The 21,617-nt window shown below is 37.2% G+C and overlaps 1 protein-coding gene across 3 annotated transcripts in view; it reads right to left on the bottom strand.

Annotated features, from left to right (window-relative positions):
* Positions 1–21,617, bottom strand: part of OXR1 (oxidation resistance 1) — a 445,002-nt gene that overhangs the window by 325,392 nt on the left and 97,993 nt on the right. For 2 of the 3 annotated variants that reach the window (XM_019467864.2, XM_019467871.2), the window contains exon 1: positions 12,964–13,046. The exons of the other annotated variant lie outside the window; for it this stretch is intronic. In XM_019467864.2, the coding sequence (XP_019323409.2) occupies positions 12,964–13,031 (68 nt within the window). In that variant the 5' untranslated portion in view covers positions 13,032–13,046. Of the gene's footprint in view, positions 1–12,963; positions 13,047–21,617 lie in introns of those variants that run through there. 3 annotated transcript variants of the gene reach the window in all.

The raw sequence follows: 21,617 nt of genomic DNA, 5'->3' as shown, positions 1-21,617 counted from the left end.
GTGGAGAAGCTGAAAAGTCACCTCATGTAGGGCACAGATACAGGAAGAAATGAAGGATTTGGCCATGTTTGCTATCTGCCATATTGTGGTTGTTAGACTATCAGGACAACATTGTGGTTTAAACTTTGAGCTCTGGAAATCAACCACCCAAGCTCAAATCCTTGCTTCGCCATTCATTGGCCAAGTAGCACTGCCCTCTTGAAACCTAAATCACCTTATTTGTAAAACGGAGATAATAATACTAACTACCTTATAGTGTAATTATTAGTGGTAAGCACACTGCCTGGCACAAGAAAGCATTCAGTAAGTGTTTTCTCATTGTTTTTATTTTATTATCATTACCAACTCTTAAGAGAGAAGTTTAACTCACTCCAAGAAACAAAATTATTTGTCCAGTTTGGACAGAAAGAGATAAACTGCTTTCTCTTTCAAATAATTCATCTTTAAGTTATTTCTTTAAGTCATGTTTCTGAGTACATACAACGGGCAGAGGAGTTATTTCTGGTTAGCTTTTATTTATATGATAATGAATGGCTTTTTCCAGTTTTCATTGACAAGAACAGAATCATCAAAGTTCTCATTTGCTAGATAGTTTTAAGTAAAAATATATTTAAATGTTTGACTTTCCATCTGTCTTTAACTTTTCACTTCCTTAAATTTACTTTCACCATAATACATGCTAACACATTGAAATTTTTGACTAGTAGCTACTAAGCGATTAAATTAAGAAATAAAAAGGATCTTTTAATCCTCCAAAACATATACCCTACTTGTATCTATCTGTCAAAAATCCATTCAACAGGATCATGATAAGTTTGAGAATGCTTTATTTACATATCAAAATGAGATATTCTGTCTCTAAGAGTGATTCTGAGTGGAACCTTCTTATGGAGATATTTTATTATAGAATTTTCATTTCGTAATGCAACAAATTTAAATCTTATGCATTTTCCTATTCTAAAAAGGAAGATTCAGTATATCAGTCACTAAATTAATCTGCCAACTCTAGTTATAAAATCATAATACAAGACCAAGTTGTGTTAATTTTGAAAATAAGTTTAAAAATGTTATTGTGAGGGGCGCCTGGGTAGCTCAGTCGGTTAAGCATCCAACTTCAGCTCAGGTCATGATCTCACAGTTCTTCAGTTCGAGACTCACATCAGGCTCTGTGCTGACAGCTCAGAGCCTGGAGCCTGTTCCAGATTCTGTCTCCCTCTCTCTCTTCTCCTCCTCTGCTCACACTCTGTCTCACCCTCTCTCTCAAAAATAAACATTAACTTTGTTTTAAATGTTATTTGTGAATATTTTAATACTCTTATAAAAAGAGAAAACTGACTTAAAAGGAATATTTTTGTTACTGTTGGAGAAGTATTGGGATTCTTTCAGTCCAAAAATTTTTAATTCTATTTCATTCTCTTTTGAAGGTATTTTTTAGAAGGTATCCATAAAACCTGAATAAAACCCAGTTAGAATTAAACCTGATAGCTTTGTCATACATATGTAGAAAGTAGTTTTGGGGTGCCTAGGTGGCTCAGTCGGCTAAGCATCCAACTCTTGGTCTCAGTTCTGGTCATAATCTCAATTTGTCAGTTCAAGCCCCACATCAGGCTCTACAATGGCAGCGCAGAGCCTGCTTGAGATTCTGTCTCTCCCCTGCCCCCGCTCACACTTTCTCTCAAAATAAATAAGTAAATAATTAAATAGCTTTAAAAAAAAAATAGTGTTATTCAACATGAACATGTTTTCCAGTCATTCAAAGGAAATCTCCTTTATTTACACCAGGAATATTTGGCATTTAATAAAAAGAACTTCTGAGTATGTACTATTCACACTTTCATGATGACATTAGGGAAAGTAGGCAATATTCCTGATTTAAGGATGTTGTGGTATGTTTAGGAAGATGGAACATGCACACATTGATGATGGGGGTAAGTACAAATAACATAAATCTCAATGATCATTAAAATAGTGCAAACATGCAACTGCTAAGAGATGCAGAGTTAAAAAAATCAAAGTGGCCGGGAAGCTAATAATAATCAAGAATTGATTCAGAAAAAGAGTGAGTCTTGAAAGGGCAAAATACAGATTATTTGTGAGAAAAACTGAAGTGTACAGGGTATTAACAAAAATAGAACAGAATGAACACAACACATACCATTGCTTTATATAACTGCCTGGTAATGAATTTTCTTGATTAGCCAGAAACAAGGAGACTCGAAACAAGGGAAAAATACATTGAGATTGAGATTTTTCTCCAGAACCCTATTTTATCACAGAGGGAACAAAGCACGGGAGTCCAGAGTTTGCAATCTGGAATCAGAACCAGACTGCCTGGGACCAAACCTGATTCTGCCACTCACTAGCTGTGTGACGTTGGGCAACATAATTTGATTTCTTTGTGCCTCCATTTCCTCATTTGTATGATAAGGATGATAATGGCAATTGCCTATATATGCTGGACTGCGCTGTGTCAACCTGGCTGAGGCAGGAAGTGCATTTCCCAGAACCTCCATCCCTGTATTGTTCCGGATCACTCAGGTCAAATGAGAAACATGCCAGAGATGCACAGAGTGGAAGGAAAGCAGCAACAGCAACGTCTGAAAGTCACTGTGGTCAGACGTGATGATGGACACATACAGAGATGCCTCAGTTCCAGCTTGTCCTGACTTCTCCTTACCCCCTGCCCAGCAATTCCTCCCTACTTGTAATGCCACTGACCAACGGCAGCCTCGGCCAGCAGGCACCTGACCAAACACCCACAGAGGTGGAAACTCCAAGAGGCCACAGCTTGGCACAGACCTCCCCATGAGTTCCCCTACATGTTGTCACTTCAGTTGCTACACATACTTGGCTTCTAAGATTGATTGCCAGGTGACTTCCCTGATCCTCACATTTCTTATGGAACTTCACGTCTCCCACTCCACCCCCCCCCCCACAACTGCATAAGATCTAATTCCTACAAAAGACCCTGTATGCCATAATGCTTATTTTGACTGATCTCCTGAACAAATGTTGACTGACCGATACTCTTTCTCATAGAGTTTTGTGAGGATTACCTGGGTTAATATTCATAAAATGCTTAGAACAGTTTCTGGCATAGTCAATTCTTGTAAGTGCTTGTTAAAGAAAATAATCTCTAAGTCATTAAGTGTTAACCAAATGAGTAAGAAATAAAATCTCCAAAGTAAAACGATGACAAGGCGCAGTACTTTCCGTGATATGTAACATTCTGGATAACTAGGGTATAGGTATTCTGACACATGGTGATACAGTGACTGATAAATATAATAGCCAAATAAGAACGTCTGACAGAATAATAATAGATATTATCTGTTGAGTATGTTCTATGTGCAGGTTCTGTTCTAAGTCTTTTACACAGGCTATTTCACATAATTTTCACAAACATCCTGTGAGGTAGGTATTCTTCCCGCTGTTTTGTTGAGTAGATTAGTGAAGAACATAAAATATCTGTAGTACTACAATGAGATACAGCTAAGAAGCCATGTATAAAAGAAATAACCCCCCATGCTTATAGTTACTATAGTTGGAAGGTGGGTCTAATAAGCTGGGAAACATAGGGTTTGATGTTCGTCTCGGTTTCTGTGTTAATCAAGTATGCTACAAGTTGTATCAGGCCTGGAAATCACATAACATACTAGGGATTCTGAGAGATTCTATTCTGTATAAAGACCATTGCTACTGACAGTTGCTCATGTTTCGTGGGCAAAGGAGGCTGCAAGTGACATGATACACACTTTGACACAGTGGAAAATTGGGGGTTCCGATATCCAGACAAATCCGCACGTCTCCCCTAACTTTGTGCCCTCCTGCATGATCCTGAGCAAATGCCTTCACAAGTCTGATCCTAATTTTCCTCAAGAGTAAAACAGATAATAACATCCTCTCAAAACTTTTGTAAAGGTTTATAAAGACCTGTTGATTTCCTAAATACTCTTGAAATGAGACATAAAGTTAGTGCAGAAATTGTATCTCATTTGAAATATAATACGAAAATTAGGCACTGAACTCACAGGGGATCATAGTAGGGATCAGGAGCACTTTCCAGCGCGTTGAGAGAAAACACCTACCTGGCAGGCCAGGCCACAAAACTGGCAGACGTGTCTAACCACAGACATGTGATCATAATTGAAAATCCTGATAGCCTACGTAGTAAATAATAGAAAATTAAAGGATCTGTTTATATTTCCATTTCACAATTAGCTTGGATTGTGAGTAACTTGTTCTGCAAATGTTCTGCAAGAGGAGCGAACATTTTTAATAAATTTTCACTTGATAAACGAGCAACGTCTTGCAATGAGTAGTACGGGATGCCAAATGTCACATGATCACAACTGAGCCAATGGTTTTTGTTTCTCTCTCTTGCTGCAGGACTGTGGGTGATTGTCTCCCATGCTCGGATGCTCGGTCTCAGGCCACGGTGTTCGGCAGAAATCAGTGATTTTTCAGAATGTTGGAAGGCGCCCACAACTGGCACTGGTGTATTTTTTGCCACTTCAAAGCACCTATAGACAGTCCTTTGCTTTTCCATACAAAAGTAAGCTTAGGAATGCTTTGCTTCATTCTAGATCATTGGAGAAATATTCCTTGTTAAAGGTGCACAAAAAGGAAAAGATTCTATTGAGCCAACAGATAGCAGTGATTCCGTTAGTGATAGTGAAAGTCGTCCTACACAATAACCCTGCTCTCTCTTGTCTCCCCCACACTAGCCACGAAGGTTTTCAAAGGTAAGTACAGGTTAATTTGTTTATTTTTCTTTATATTTTATATTTTACTATTTTGTATTATAATACAATACTATAATCATTTTCGTATGAATATATTTCTTATTTTTTATGAATATAATTTATTGTCAGATTGGCTTACATACAACACCCAGTGCTCATCCCAACAAGTGCCTCCTCAATGTCTACCACACATTTTCCCCCTCCCCCAACCCCGTCCACTCTTAGTTTGTTCTCTGTATTTAATAGTCTCTTGTGGTTTGCCTCCCTCCCTCTCTGTTTGTATCTATTTTCTCCCCCTTCCCTTCCCCCATGGTCTCCTGTTCAGTTTCTCAAGATCCACATGTTTTTACTCATCTATGAATATTTTTCAGTTGTCGAACGAATCATCTGAGTTTCCATTATTTCTTATGGGGAAATTCACTTTGGTTATACAAGTCCTTTGGATTACAAGCATATTTCCAGAACAATTTATGCTTGCAAACCAAGGTTTTACTGTACTTAAAAAAAATCTATTCTGACTTCTTTAGTTACAAATGCCTACTAGCTAATAGAAGTGTATTTGCAATTTACCTCACATTTCACATCAGGACAACACTCAAACTCTCCTCTAGGAACATATAATCAAAACAGGCTTGTCTTACTTAGGATACAGAAAATTATACTTATTTGAAAGAATTATAAAAAGGATCACGATTCATTAATTTTTATTGTTCCTCTCTGCTGTGGATATTAGCAGGGCATTGTCAACTGGCAGCTGGGCACTCATATTCCTCTACGCACTCTGTTTCTCTACTTTGTGTTTCATGGCTACATTACATAAGACATCACATATATTTGGAGTCCTAAAAAGAAATGATATAATTTATTTCATTTCTACTCCATTTTTAGTTGGGTGAGTTCATTCCCTTTTGCATCAGCACCTGAATCAAATGAAATACTAGGAGAAGAAAAATAGGGTTTCTAATCACAGTCCTCATGAGTGTCTGATACTTCCGAAAAGCTTCTTTTTGGGATAGTGAAATGCTATTTTCAATAATGTTCATTAACAATTCACATATATCACTGTAGCACCCTTTTCTGAATCATGAGTTTAAAAACTGATACACTGGATGAGGTAGATGCAGCAGATTATGAAGTCCAAAATGAGCTGTGACACTCATTTTTATTTCAATTGTTCCCAGCCAGGTAAACAGCCAGTAACTAGATGAAATAATGATGATGAAATGGGGATTGTTACTATCACAGCTGTATCATTAAATACAATAAAAAGTACAGAGACACAGTCTTTTATATTTGCCAACTCTTTACTCATCTAATCCCCACATGAACACAATGAAGTGTGCTAGGATAATTTTGGAATAATTGTATCAATGTCAGAGATGGGGAAACTGAGTCAGGGTTATTTAGGAGGCTTAATATCTAATTGGTAGTTGCTTTCACTTAAACTTCAAAACATTTTAGTATTTTCGGGTGACCTTTGAGGCACCAAAGTCATTATGGCAGGTGCCAATAAAGACAACAGGGACAAAGGTGAAACACAGTATTCCAATTTGAATGTGACTATTTAGTGAGGGAAGCATTAAGCCGAAATATTAGAGAAAATGAGACAAAAGTTTCCCAGATATGCATGTATAGGGAATAATTTTAGAGAATACGAATCAGTGAAGCAGTGATGTATCGGCAGGGAAGAGAAGCTACGTTTACCCTCTTAGATACCTGTATTACAACTTAATTTTAAAATTCTGATTTAAAAATGGACAGAGGAGCCAACATTTTCCCAAAGATATCCAAGTGACCAAGAGGAACATGAAAATGTGCTCAACATCACTAATCATCGGGAATTTCAAACAAAACGATGACGAGGTATCGTCTCATATTTTAAGAATGGCAATCATCAACAAGAGTTAGCAAGGATGTGGAGAAATGGGAACACTTTGCAGAGTTGGTGTAAGTGTAAACTGTTCAGCCGCAACGGACAACAGTACGGATGTGCCTCAAAAAACTAAAAGCAGAACTACCGTGCAACCTAGTAATCTTCCTTCTGGGTATATATACCAGGAAAATGAAAACAAGTCATGGAAGAGACATATGCACCCCCTTGCCTCTTTGTAACATTTCTCTGATAGCAATAAACCTGGTCCCCAGTATCTGAAATTTACATATACACATAATGCATATAAAGTAATTTCAGAATTGCTAACAGGTACTCCTATGAAAAACAAATTTGCCAACTAGAATACAGTGCTCATATACAGTTCTTTTTGTTTCTGGCTTTATAATATCCAACCACAACAGCGTTTTTTAGTGTTATTTAGGTAAACTACTTTTTTCCTTACTACCTTCTGTAAGGTCATGTCATATACTTACCAAAAAAGGGAAGATTTATTTGTCAGTCTGCATTCCATTCCATCCAAAGATCCCTTGACATCCTGGTTCATCTTTTTAAAAATGTACTTGCATGCACTGATGTTCACATTTGTGATACACATTTCTATGGACTTTGATAAATGCATGGAGTCATATATCCCCCACTCAAGTATGCAGAACAGTTCCATCACCTTAAGAATTCCCTTGTGCATCCCTTTTATTCAACCACTAATCCTTCCCCAAAGTCCTGGCAACCACTGATCTTTTCTCCATCCCTATGCTTTTTCCAGAATGTCAAACAAGGAGAATCATACAATATGTAGCTTCTTTAGTCCGGTTTCTTTTCCTTAATAAAACATGCTTAAGATTCATTTATGATGTCGCTAATGTCAACAGTTCCTTCATTTTTACTGACCAGTAGTGTTCCACTGTATAGCTATATGACATTGGCTTATCCATGCACCAGCTGAAAGATAGAGCTTCCAATTTCCAGTGATTATGAAAAAAACTGTTATAGACACCCTCATAAAGGTGTCTGTGTGAATATTGGTTTTAATTTCTCTTGAGTACTTACCTAGGAGTAGTGATTCTGGGTCATATGTCAAGCATATGATTTTAATTTTGTAAGCAATTGTTTTCTTCCACCTTTTCTTCCCCCATTTATGTAAGCCATAAACATGACCTTTTAAGTTGTCCTCTGATTTTAAAGATTTCCTATTTTAGAAGTAGCAACATGTCATGATTTGTAGGTGGCTATGTGTCACTTGTTAGAAATATGTTCCTTCCCTACTCAATTCTTAGAATAAAATAGTGTGTCTCAAAATGCACTGTCATTGGTCATTTAATCATCTGATGGATAGTAAATCATTAGAATAATTATGGTCTGCTATTTTAGGTAGGGGTTTCATTAAAAAAAAAGATTTTCTACCATTTTCCTAAAATGTATATTCTACTAGTTTATGAAAACGTAGTTTATTTTTAAGTGTTTTAAATGTATTTTTGAGGGGGGGAGGGGCAGAGAGAGAGGGAGACAAAGGATCCCAAGCAGGCTCTGTGAACCTGACGTGGGTCTCAAACTCACGAACCTCAAGATCATGACCAGAGCTGAAGTTGACATTTCACTGACTGGGCCACCCAGGCACCCCTTAAAATGTACTTTAAACTGAACTAGCTAAAAGTATCTAAAGAATATTCAAGTGATGCTTTTTTCCTTGGCTAATAATTTACTGTGGTTCTGATAGCATACAATATATAGGAATATGAAATCCCAATGATAACAATATATTACTCATGTCAAGCACTTAGTATAATTCGATAGCAAAAACATATATATAAAGATAATTATATTGTTCTATAAATATATTGTTTTATATATATATATATATATATATATAATTGACTATAATAGTTACATGTTTAAAGTTCCTACATTTCTTTTCTTTTCAAAGTTTCTATACCTCCATGCTATGTTTCTGATCATAAATCTGAAATACGGCTATTTTTTCTTACCTGTTAATTAAGTTTTCAATTTTAATCCCAGTTTCAGGTGTTTAATATAATAGTTTAGTAATTCCATACGCCACCCACAGCTCATCATAACAAGTGTACTCCTTAATCACGTACTTCACCCATCCTCGCACCCACCTCCCCTCTGGTAACCATCAGTTTGTTCTCTATAGCTGAATCTGTTTCTTGGTTTGCTTCTCTCTCTTTTTTTCCTTTGCTCATTTGTTTTGTTTCTGAAATTCCACATATGAGTGCAATCATATGGTATTTGTCTTTCTCTGACTGACTTGTTTCTCTTAGCATTATTCTCTCCAGCTCCATTCATGTTGCAAATGTCAAGATGTCATTCTTTTTATGGCTGAATAATATTCTATTGCATATATATACCACATACATAAAAATATAGCTATTTTTAATCCACCCTACATTATATATTTCATGACTCATGAACACTTTCAAGAAGAGGGAAGGTGGAATAAAGAAGTATCCCAATTTTTATTTTGGTAACATTTAAGTGTTAGAGATTTTCAACGATTTAGATATAATATAGTCTTTCGTATCTATTGTTTTACATAGGTTGTTTAAAAACAGATTATATAATATGTAATATGCACTTTTATAAAATTATACAAATTAGTAGTTTGAATGAAAAATCAAAGCACTGCTATGAGTTGGTGGCCAGATTATAATCCCTAACTGTATTGTGGGGCTAGCCAGGCCCAATTATGCTATAGTAAGTTAAATAATGAATAATAATCCCAAGTAGCTTATGATATGCAAAGATGATGTTATCAATTTATAAGAAAATTTATTTTGAATTAGGTCTCTAATAGTGAGAATAGATAAATTAATGTTCATCCATACCATTTCTTCTGTTTTCTCTTTATCTTAACATTTGTGAGATCAGCTTGAGTTATAGGTACAGACTGTTACGATGAAAAGATTTAAGGTAATCAACTCATTATGTCAGAGTACAGAAACAGAAACCATATGGAAGCCCTGATTCAGAAAGGAAAATAACACCTAAATTAAGTGGAGACATAGGAAGGGGGAGGAAACAGCAGAAGATCCCCCAGGTCCTATGTCAGGAACAATATGGTTCACAAGGGACCTGAGTGCATTGTTTTAAGGCTGTGGCAGTATGAATACTGTTTCTGTTTAGATTTAATGTGATTTGAATTTCACATCTATTGGGTGATAACCCTACCTTGTAAAGAAATATCAAGTCAGGGGCGCCTGGGTGGCTCAGTGGGTTGAGCATCCGACTTCAGCTCAGGTCATGATCTCACGGCTCGTGAGTTTAAGCCCCGTGTCGGGCTCTGTGCTGATAGCTCAGAGCCTGGAGCCTGCTTCTGATTCTGTGTCTCCCTCTCTCTCTGCCCCTACCCCACTCGCATTATGCCTCTGTCTCTCTCAAAAATAAATAAACATTAAAAAAAAATTTTTTAAAGAAATATCAAGTCATAGTTATCTTTCCAGAAAATACCCCTCCATTTGTCCATGTCTTCTATAATACACTTAAACTAGTTTAGGGTTATGACTAGGCTAGAAGAAGTGTTTGAAACAATCTTTCTATAGCGCCTTGGTTAAAGAATACGCAGTGCCCTTTGTTACCATTTTTTTTTTTAAATGATGAGAAATCAAGATGACCACCACTGTATCTCTAAGGTATCACTGCATAGCATATCAAGTCATACCATGTTTTACATATTTTGGTACTACTTACTACTTTACTTACTCATCAATGTGAACATTCAATAGATCCTTAAGCTCTAGTAACAGTTACTCTCATCTCTTTCCTATGTGACCTCGCTTATGCTGTATCTCAGCTAGGAAAAGTCCTCCTCTCATCACTAACCAAAGTCAATGCTTATCTTTTTCTTTTTTTTTTAATTTTTTTTTAATGTTTATTTATTTTTGAGACAGAGAGAGACACAGCATGAACAGGGGAGGGGCAGAGAGAGAGGGAGACACAGAATCTGAAACAGGCTCCAGGCTCTGAGCTGTCAACACAGAGCCTGACGTGGGGCTCGAACTCACGGACCGTGAGATCATGACGTGAGCCAAAGTCGGACGCCCAACCGACTGAGCCACCCAGGTGCCCCGGTCAAAAAATATTTTAAAGAAGAAACACATTTTTCCCTCATGATTCAAGTCAAGGAGTGTATGCCTTGGTCATGAAACACTGACATCATTTTAATGAAAATGGTTCACTATTTACTTATACTACCATATGCATAATACCATCTACGTAAACTCTTAGCAATGCACACCACAAATTTCACTTTGGATATTAACCCTGGCAAAATCAGATACAGAGAAAATGTTAAATTACTTTTCATCAAATATAATATCCGCATTTTTAAAAAATTTTAATTATGAAAAGTGTCATATACATAAAAGAGTAGAGGAATAATGAACCCACCTGATGTAACAATTATCAACTCATCACACATCTTCAATAATTATCAACTCATGGCCAATCTTGTTTTATCTGTATCTCCATTCACTCTCCTCAACTCCAATTATTTTGAAATCTCAGACTTCATAACATTTACATTTCTACGTTGTTTTCAAAGGCAAACCCAGCAACAAGTTAATGGCAAACATTAAGTTAAATGTTACCTTCAATTTAATAACACTGATTTCCCCTTCTTATACAAAATGTAGAGTCATAAGGACAAGGTTGTCTCCTACAGAGAGGATTTTAAGGGGCTCCGAAAGATCAAATGATCAAAAAGAGATCCTTTAGTCCAACCAACTGCCTGCAAGTGACTTAGAGGCCTCAGACTGAAATGGCTCTAATACCTTGGTAACCTATATCCATAAACCAAAACCTAAAGCCAAAGTCCATGCACTGAAATCCAAGAAAGAAAACTTAAGAGCAATCGATCATAAACTGCCAATTAGACTTTCTCAAATAAAGTAACTGCTAAGGTATGGCCAAATACTGGTTTTGCTTTGTTTCAGCATCTTCTCTATAAAAACCTTATCTACGGCTCCTGTTGGTGAGTGCTCCTACCTACCTTTGGTGTGCCCCATTTCAATCCATGTAAGCTCAAATAAACTCTCGAAAAATTTTAGTGTGCCTCAGTTTACCTTTTAACAATAGGAAACTATGAACCTCAAGGTGTAAGGAAGTAAAATGATAGATGTTTTAGATGCTGTGCAACTGAAGTTCAACTTAAAGAGTTTGAAGTCTCAGGGAGCCTGGGTGGCTCAGATGGTTGAGCGGCTGACTTCAGCTCAGGTCATGATCTTGCAGTTCCTGAGTTTGAGCCCCATGTGGGGCTTGCTGCTCTTGGCTCATACTCTGCTTCAGATCCTCCTCTTTCTCTGTCCCTCCCCCACTGCACTCTCTCAAAAATAAATAAAAATTAAATTTTTTAAAAAAAAATACAGAGTTTAAATTCATGAATCCCAATGGTAATACATGGCACAATAGTATAAGGTCAAGAACAAGGACGGCATGTGTTTGAAGGACTGACCCATATCCATAAGCATAGGGTGGGGACATTATTGTTCCAGCACTTGCTACAGGGTAAGCCAAGTATTTTATTTACATCTGGGCCTTTGAATAGTTTTTCCTGAAACTGGAGAAATAAGGATTATATTTATTTTCACCCACTCTTAAGGTGAAACTCCTAGCTTTTACCTCATGAACTCAACTGTTTGCCACTATCGCCTCTTTCTCTCCCTTGCAATTTGCTGCTTCTCGCTTGTTATGGTCTGGAAAGCCACAGTCTAAGCTTTCTACTATTGGATCTACAGTCAAAGTGATATTTGCCTGAGGGGTTTATCCATGGAAAACAAATGGGCAATAGATATTTCTCTACCTATTTTAGGATGTAAAAATTTTTAAATTGATTTCTGGTCCTAAATGGATTCTAGGATGGGAAAGGTTGCAAAATAAATTATCTTAAGATAAATAAGGCGTTATCATAAATGAATTTAGAGTCCCTGAAGTCACCAGCTTCGTACTGATCTGATGCCTGCTACTCAAGTGCTTGATCATAATGAACACTTTCTGAGCAATCTCATTACTTGGGAAATTGAGTGCACTTACATGATTTGTCTATAGCATGTGCCCTCCAATAATCTAACTGAAATTAAATTCTAAAAGAGATGCAACCTTAGACTTAAAATGCTTTTTTTTTTAATTTTTAAAATTCTCCATGTGGGAAAAGAAAATGCTATTTTGAGTTCTACTTACAACCCCTGGGTTTTTTCATTATCTGCTAAATATTCCAATGCCTTTACAATATCATTTTTAAAAAGATTCTTAAGAAGAAAAAAAAAAAAAAACAAGTAAAACCTAGTTCAATAACCTCAGAGAAACACCTACCAATCTCTAAAGAATGACTTCCTTTCATAGACCCCATGAGAACAGTAGCAAAGGGCTCCTCCTAGCATCGGCTGGAAAATGTAATCATGTCTAGATGGAGAGAGAGAGTGGCTGTGGAATTCTCCGCAGCTTTTGGGGATTCAGTGCTGGTAACTTCAGCTGCAAACTCTCAGTGGCAAACAACGACGGGAAAGAATGCATGTACGACTGCATCCCCTGCCTTACATGTATTTGAAATTATGCTTCAAGGGTGGCTAATCTCCAAATCCGGTAGTTTATATGTCTTTATTCTTATTTATATTTTTGCAGCATGGCATTAATGATTATTTTTGTCTTTTTTTTTTTCTTTTTTGGACTCAGCTTCTACAATATTCTCCTAATTTGGACCAGTAACCCTCTACTGACTCCTGAACTTCCCATTTCTAGCTGTATGTTTCAGGTGTTTATTCCTCATTGCTAGGTTACTGAAATAGCTTCATATTTTTCTCCCTTCTGTCTCTTTCCCACCTCCAATCATCTGATTTATCAATTCATAATCATTTTGTTAAAAGAGCCTTTTTAAAAAATCTACTAAAACCTATCAGCCTATCCACACAGTAGAAGAATATCTCCATGGCTCTAAGCTCCTCTCTCCAACCTTATCTTCTCCATTACTCTGCCCTTCTCTCACTTCAGCCACACCTGCAAACTCACTGTCTCAAGGTCATCCTACCCTTCTCAGTGACTGTTCACCACCAGGGATGCCTCCTAGGCTGTCCCATTCACCTTTCTGTTAAGACTTAGACATGGTGCAGGTGGGAGAGAAGAAGAAATACAAGGGCAAGAGGAGAATGAGAAAAATCTCCATTATTGCTTCTCTAAGATTGAGGGTATTAACATCACAAGGAATGCTTTGGGGAACCCTTCTTAATTGTTTAGATTGATTATTCCTCGAGCCTCTGTCAATTATTTTTTTTTTATAAGAGACACATCATTTCCCAGAAATGCAATGTTTTTTCATTGGCTAACTCAGAGAAGAAGAGATAATCTGTATTGAAAGACTGGCTTAATGAAATATATGAAGAATCTCCTGTGTGCCGCATTCTGGTTCTTGATATTAAAAATCAGATAAACTTGAAATGGGGTTTCTAGTCCAACTTTCTAATATTGGAGAAATGTATTTCCTCTAGTCAATTTTCCAGTCCTGGAGGGACACCAAGGTTGGAAAGATCTTTAATCCCTTTACAGGCTTGAAGCGCTCTGCATTAACTAGGGTTCTTGTTCACAAGGAATGCAATATAACTAGCTTAAGTAGAAAGAATTTTATTACAGGGTATAAGTAGTTACAAAAGTTCTCAACCACAACATAAGAATGTTCTAGAAAAAATCTTGCTGCTGCTGCAACCCACTGCTCAGCAGCTATGATGCCAAAGACCAGATTAGCAAAGAACCAAAGAACCAACGGCCTCTGCTAGCCGTGCATGTCACTTCCATGTGCTCCAAGTCTTAAACAACTGGATCTGCCTGGCAGAGCCCAGGGCCTGAGTAGAACTCCAGCTGTAAGAGAGTCTTAAAAAGGGGCTTTTTGAATTTCCAGCCTCCATGTACAGGAGGATATGCTAGAATGGGAGTAGAGTATGTATCAAATAAGCCAATCTGCAGTATCTGCTGCATGCATTCACCATACAATAAATGAGTTTGCTTCTCTCGTGGGTAATAAACTGGATAATGAGGCCATATAGAGATTCGATTATGACTGTGGGTCCTGCATGGAGACCACTAAGGTCCAAATCACATCTCAGACACTACTTGTGCGATCTTGGGCAGTCATGTATTACTTCTATGCATTTTGTCTATAAAGGGGATGTTTGTAATTCTTAATTCCCCAATTTAATGTAAAAGTTAAGCATATTAAAATGTAAAGTGCTTGGAACACCGCCTACTACACAAAGCGCTTAATAAATGTTAGTTACAATCATTTCTAGGTTTTTAAGTTTTTAAAACTCATGTAAGCTTAATAAGATTTATGTGCTTCTTTACCAGAAGACAGTGTATATGGATTGCAATAAACGAAACATATATTTGCAAAGTACCAAGGAGAAACCTCTCCCTAGTCTTCCAGACAGCTTGCTTTTGCAATGTTATTATGAAAGAATGGAAAAACATATGTCATTGACCTGTCTCAAATTAGATAATTGCCACAGCCTATTATTGCTGTCGAAAGGGAGGTAATCAAAGCTTTCAGATACCTTTCTTCTCTGAAGGAATTGCACAGTCCCGCCCAGGGATCTTTACTTTGAGTCTGAGCAAAACTCTATTTCCAACCCTGGAAAAAACTACTAGAACTCGTATGGATAATAACAAAATGCTGTTTAATATTGTTTTGAGTCAATAATTTAAGGACAGTATGGACAACAGTAAAAACCACAAAAGCTTTAGACAACTCTTGGTATCCAGGAAACTGGAAATTTCCATCTCTGTACTAAAAGAAATGTACTTAGAGCCAGACCAAAGAAAACAGCATCCCCTGATTTGGGCAAATACCTAAAACAGCTCCTCTTGCCATTTCTTGAGCATCTCTGAGAAAATTCTTTCACATAAGGTTTGGGAATCTGCCAAATTTAACCGACTGGCAAGTTCTGCAAACTGGTACTCTATGAAATCATTCTCTCTCCTCACACAAGGCATTGCAGTCCTGGAATAGCACTGTCAAGGACTGGCAGCTATTAATATGTGACGTGGTATGGCAGTGTCATTCAAGACATGGGCTTACATTCTCCCCCTTCCTGTGTGATCTCAGGGAGGTGAATAACTTCTCTGAATCCATTTTATCATCTGTGAAATGGGTGATAATAAGTATGCCTACCTCACTACATTGAGAACATTAAATGAGATAATGTAGTTTAGCATTAGTTACCATTAAGGGTATCATCACCATCACCAACATCACAAATTCCAAATTGGTCTAAGAATTAAATAACAATTTTTAATTAAAACATCTTTATGAGATGCAATTCTATTTTTTGTCTGCCTTTGACAGGCGTCACTTTGTCAGTCTGTTCCATAACGTGGCAGTAAGCGTGAGCCACCCTTTGCATGTGATTTAACTCGGCCAGCAGACAGAGGAAGCCTTCATCCTTGCCCATCTACCCTTGCTCCCAATTTCTATTAATTCCACCTATTACAGTAGGTGTGGGAGCTCATCACACTTCCGGTTTATGTTGACTTTACGGACACATAAAATCCTTGGGTCTTTTTCTGAGGAGCTGCTCTTATTCCAAGGATTTCTTATTCCGTGGTTTTATGAGTGAATTTTAATTTTATCATAAATGCTACTTGATCAAAGAATTCTGCTTGGAGACCGCTTTGATTTGGCGTGTATGATTTATGGGTCCAGACCCTGTAGGTAAATAGGATAAACCAAATAAAGATGATTCCCATGGTATTTAAAATCCAATTATCTATCTGTCTCCTCCACCAGACTATTAGCTATATTAAGCTCAAGTCTGAGTCCTGATCGTCTATTTAACTTTTGGCCAAAAGTGTGCACCGAATACATGCTCAACTGCTAACCTCTATACAGTGAAGTATTGGTTTCTTTCCTTTGTTTTTACCAACCATGCACAAGACAACCTGATAGATTTGTGAACCCTGCATCAATCTCTTCATAACGCAGTATTTCAAATGATGCAGTGCCAAGGAACACATCTGGTTTACAACCAATGTTTCATTTCAATGCAATCTTGGAGCTGCCCGGAGGATGTAATACATATCATCGATAACACATTTCCAAATGAATTCAGCATGTATATTTAGATGTACATAAACTAATGATATTAACTATGTAAAATGCATGGAATTTTTACATGGAGAAATTTCAAAACGTCTTTCGTGCTATAACCTAATTAAAATACTGATCAACAGTGTTCTTGCCTCGTTACGCAACTCAAGGAATGGCAACTGCTTTTATGATCATTTATTAGTATCAATGGGAAAACATGATTTCCATTCAAATAGATACCTTGAAATGAAGTGAGCATACTGTCAAGAGATACGGTTATCAATCTTTCCTTCCCCATATTCTTCAAGTCTCCCACTTCCCCACCCTTGGAGGCAACTGGGGCGGGGTGGGGGGGGGGGTGTGGACAGGGGAAAAGAGCTTTAAAGTTCCTCCTTCCAGGTAAACCCAGTATTCTTCCTCCCCAGAGTCACCGTAGATGCACAAAAACAGAGTAGCTAAGAGCAAAGACTTTGGACATTACCTGTCAGAGGTTCAGACCATTTCCTTCCACCTACATGGGTAAGTTATTTAATCAAATTAGCCTTAGTTTCCTCATGTATAAGTTGGTGATTACCCAACTTCCAGGACCAGCATAAAAATGTACTGGGCCTAAATTACAGAGTCTAGCACAGTGCTCAGTATGGAAAGCACTCTCAGAGCCCTCAACCCCAAGCTCCCAACCACAAAACAAAACAAAACAAAACAAAACAAAACAAAACAAAACAAACATCCACTGTGGTTCTCAGACTTGGACAGGAGAATCTGGAGTACAGGAGAAAATACCAGATTGCTGGGACCCTCTGGCAGTGCTGGGATGAGAGGCAAGAGTGCTGTATTCACACTCACACTTCACATGAAAAAGGAGGCCAAGGTCCCAGCAAGTGCGCAGATACTGTTGGGGAGGCCTGAGCCTGGGCCAGTCTGGCAAGCAGGGCTAGATCAATGTTACATGACAGCATTCAAGTAATGGAAACATTATCAGGATCTCTATTTGAAGGATTTACAATCAACGGAAAAAATCAGCAATAAGTAAATATGTGGTGCATTCTACCTTTAAATCAGAATGCTGTCTATCAAACTCGGGGACGTAGATTAGTAAACAAAGACAGAAAATGCAATTATAGACTTCTGTAAAGACTCACAAACTAACAAAGCTGGAAGGGACTTCCAATTTGATTTCAAGGGAATGGTTTAATTTTACCATAAATAAAGTGTCCAGAGAGAATATGACTAGACCAATGACACAGATTACTGCAGAAGCAGGATTTAAGGCTGGGTCTCCTGATTCTGAGTGAGTTAAAGGTCTAATTCTCATACATTATTCTCCAGACAGTGATATCACATCGACAGGGAAGCTTCACATAGAAACCATAAGAACAAAGAGAGAATCATTTGAGGGAAGCTCATAATTTAGAAAGAAATGTCTGGATTATTGTTCATTAATTTTGCTTCAGCTAAGAGATTAAAATTAGTAATCATTTCACACATCTATATGCCACCTGGAGTTGTGGCATGACTAGAGATATATTTAGGCAACTGAAATACTGAATGGTAAGGAACATCAGGTGAATTTTTTAACTAAAAGCTTGTCTTAAACCGAATGTCACTATAAAAAAATTCAGTAATACAGAATATTCTATAATAAGGAACATTTCTTCCTGAACGAATCAACCCTGATGATTTCATGGAAACTTCAGATGAATATATTATGAGGCAATGTGAATGAGAGAGAGAAATCTCATTCAGGTCAACAGTACACATGACGTGAACAGTACAGATGAATCCGGTTTGTTTGGATCCCACGTCTGAGAATGGTCAAGGAGCTTACAGAGGGGGCCTGACAGCCATCATGGAACTGTTCTCTTGGTGTGTGCTATTCTGCCCCTCCTTGCCTCATTAGAATTTGCCATTACCCTCTCCTTTATGTGCAATCAATTGTTCCTCTCCACACACTTCCTTTTCCCTTGCCTCAAACATACCTAAATCTTTCCAATCTAAAGACTTTCTTCTTCCTTGATCCTGAGTCCACCTCATGACCAGCCTTCTCTCTCCTACTTACCACATTCTAATTTAATTATGCAAATCTCTGTCTCTATTTCCATCCCTCTCCCTCACACATACACTGAGAGCACTATTGTTCTTGCCCCATTATTACAAACTATTTTCCTGTACCACCAATAACTAAAATTCTAACTTCTATACCTAATAGCTTATATTTAGTTCTAATTCTGTTGGAACTCTTCATTTTGTAGCTATTCATTCTTTATGGAAACTCTCTCTTCTTTAAAATTATGCATTGGTGGGGCAGCTGGGTGGCTCCGTCAGTTAAGCCTCTGACTTCAACTAAGGTCATGATCTCACAGTTTATGAGTTTGAGCCCTGCATCAGGCTCTGTGCTAACAGTGCGGGGCCTGGAGCCTGCTTCAGATTCTATCTCCCTCTTTTCTGACCCCTCCCTCCTTCTCGCTCTCTCTCAAAACTAATAAACATTTGGGGTGCCCGGGTGGCTCAGTCAGTTGGGCATCCGACTTCGGCTCAGGTCATGATCTTTCAGTTCACAAGTTCAAGCCCCACGTTGGACTCTGTGCTGACAGCTCAGAGACTGGACCCTGCTTTGGATTCTGTGTCTTTTTCTCTCTCTGCCCCTCCCCTGCTCGTGCTCTATCTCTCTCAGAAATAAATACATTTTAAAAAACTTTTAAATAGATAAACATTAAAAATAAATAAATAAATAAATAAATAAATAAATAAATAAATAAAATTAGGCGCTGGTTTTCTCCTGAAAAAATTTAAAGCAAAATCCCTCGCTTAAATATCTTGCATAAATTAAACAGATAAATTTGATGTTGAATTATCATAGCAGCGACCATTTCTACTTTGTGTTTCATTGCAAAAAAAAATTCATCTTTATTAATCTCTCTTGCCATATACATATATCATATCTAGTCTTTTAAGCCCTTATCAAAAAAGAAACTACCATGAAATCATGTATCTGATAAAGACCTGCATGTAGGATATATATATATATATATATATATATATATATATATATATACACACCTATAATTCAATAATGAAGAATCAAATAACTCAATTAAAATATGGGAAAAGGATCTGAATGGCATTTTTCCAAAGATGTAGCCAATAAGCATATAAAAAATGCTTAATATCGACATCATTAATCATTAGGGAGGTACAATTCAAAACCACAGAGGTACTACTCATACCCAATAAAGATGGCTATATTCAAAAGGCACATAACAACAAATGTGAACAAAAATATGGAGAAATTAGAACACTCACACACTGCTGGTGGGAATATAAAATGATGTATTCACTTTGAAAAATAGCCTGTCAGTTCCTCAAGAAATAAAATGCAGACCTACCATATGACCCAGCAATTCCAGTCCTAATTATATATGATGAAAATGAAAATAATGTCCACACAAAAACTTGGGCATGTGTGTTCATAGCAGTATTATTTAAACAAAAGGTGGAAACAACCCATGTCCATCAACTGATAAATGGATAATTTATATCCTTATCTATATCTATCCATATATATATATATATATATATATATATATATATATATACAGTCTATATTCAGACATAGTATATCTATTCAATGGAATATTATTTGGAAGGATTTGGAATAATGAAAATGAGTACTGAGGCTGCTTACAACATGGATAAACCTTGAAAGCATTATGTGAAGCGAAAGAAGCCAGTTACAAAAGATCATATATTAGACGGTGCCATTTATATGAAATGTCTAGAATAGGCAAATTCATGAACACAGAAAGTAGATCAGTGCTTGCAGATGGCTAATGACGAGTTAGGAAAGGGAAGGAATGGGGAATGACTGCTAATGGGTATGGGGTTTCTTTTGGTGGTGATGAAAGTCTTCTATTGGTTGTGGTGATGGCTGCACATCTCTGAATATACCAAAAGATACTGAATTCTGTATTTTAAATGAGTGTATGCATGACATATGAATTCTATTTCAACACAGCTGTTATATATGTTTTTAAATAACATGAAAACCAGAATGGGCAGGAATGGCCTCCAGCAGCACACATTACTCTTAGTTTTAAACATTAAGGAGTAAGAATTATTGTTTTTTAATTTGTATATCCCCCCAAAAATTGGTCCAAAGTTTACATCAATTGGATGCCACAGATAACAGAAAAAAGTGTGATCTTATATGCTGATAATTACATCCTTCTGTCAAAAAGCAACTTTAAAAAACAGTTGGAACTGTTAAATATTATCAGAAAGATCTCTGCATATCAATTATATTCAAAGTCATTATTTTTGGCGATCACACTATAACTCCAGATTCCAAAGAGACGGTTTTATACCATCTGTTCTCAAATTGGAGCTTGCATCAGAATCACCTGGAGGGCTTGATAAAATGCAGACTGCTATATCCCAACCCCAGAATTTCTGATTCACTAAGATTAGGGTGGAGCCTCTAACAAAGTCACAGCTGATGCTCATTCTGCTAACCCAGGGACCACACTTTAAGAACCACACAGTATTCTATACTAGGGACACCTGGGTGGCTCAGTTGGTTAACTGTCAGAAGTCAGCTCAGATCATGATCTCGCAGTTTGTGGGTTTGAGCCCCATGTCAGGCTCTAAACTGACAGCTCAGAGCCTGCAGCCTGCTTCCAATTCTGTGTCTCCCTCTCTCTCTGCCCCTCCCTGCTCTCATTCTCTCTCCCTTTCTCTCAAAAATAAATGGACATTAAAAAAATTTTTTTTAAAAAAAGAACCACTCGGTATTCTATTCAGTTTACCTTGGTTTTATTAATGATTAATTTATCCTGATAACCTCAAAGAGAGCTATATTCAAAAATCCAACCTGTGCCATGAGCCATATGGTAGA

The sequence above is a fragment of the Panthera pardus genome, unplaced genomic scaffold (genome assembly GCF_024362965.1).
Source record: "Panthera pardus isolate Hobbes unplaced genomic scaffold, ASM2436296v1 HiC_scaffold_7, whole genome shotgun sequence".
Classification (NCBI taxonomy): Eukaryota; Metazoa; Chordata; class Mammalia; order Carnivora; family Felidae; genus Panthera; species Panthera pardus.
Note: the sequence above shows the minus strand (reverse complement) of the source record. Positions and strands in the feature narration are given on the sequence as shown.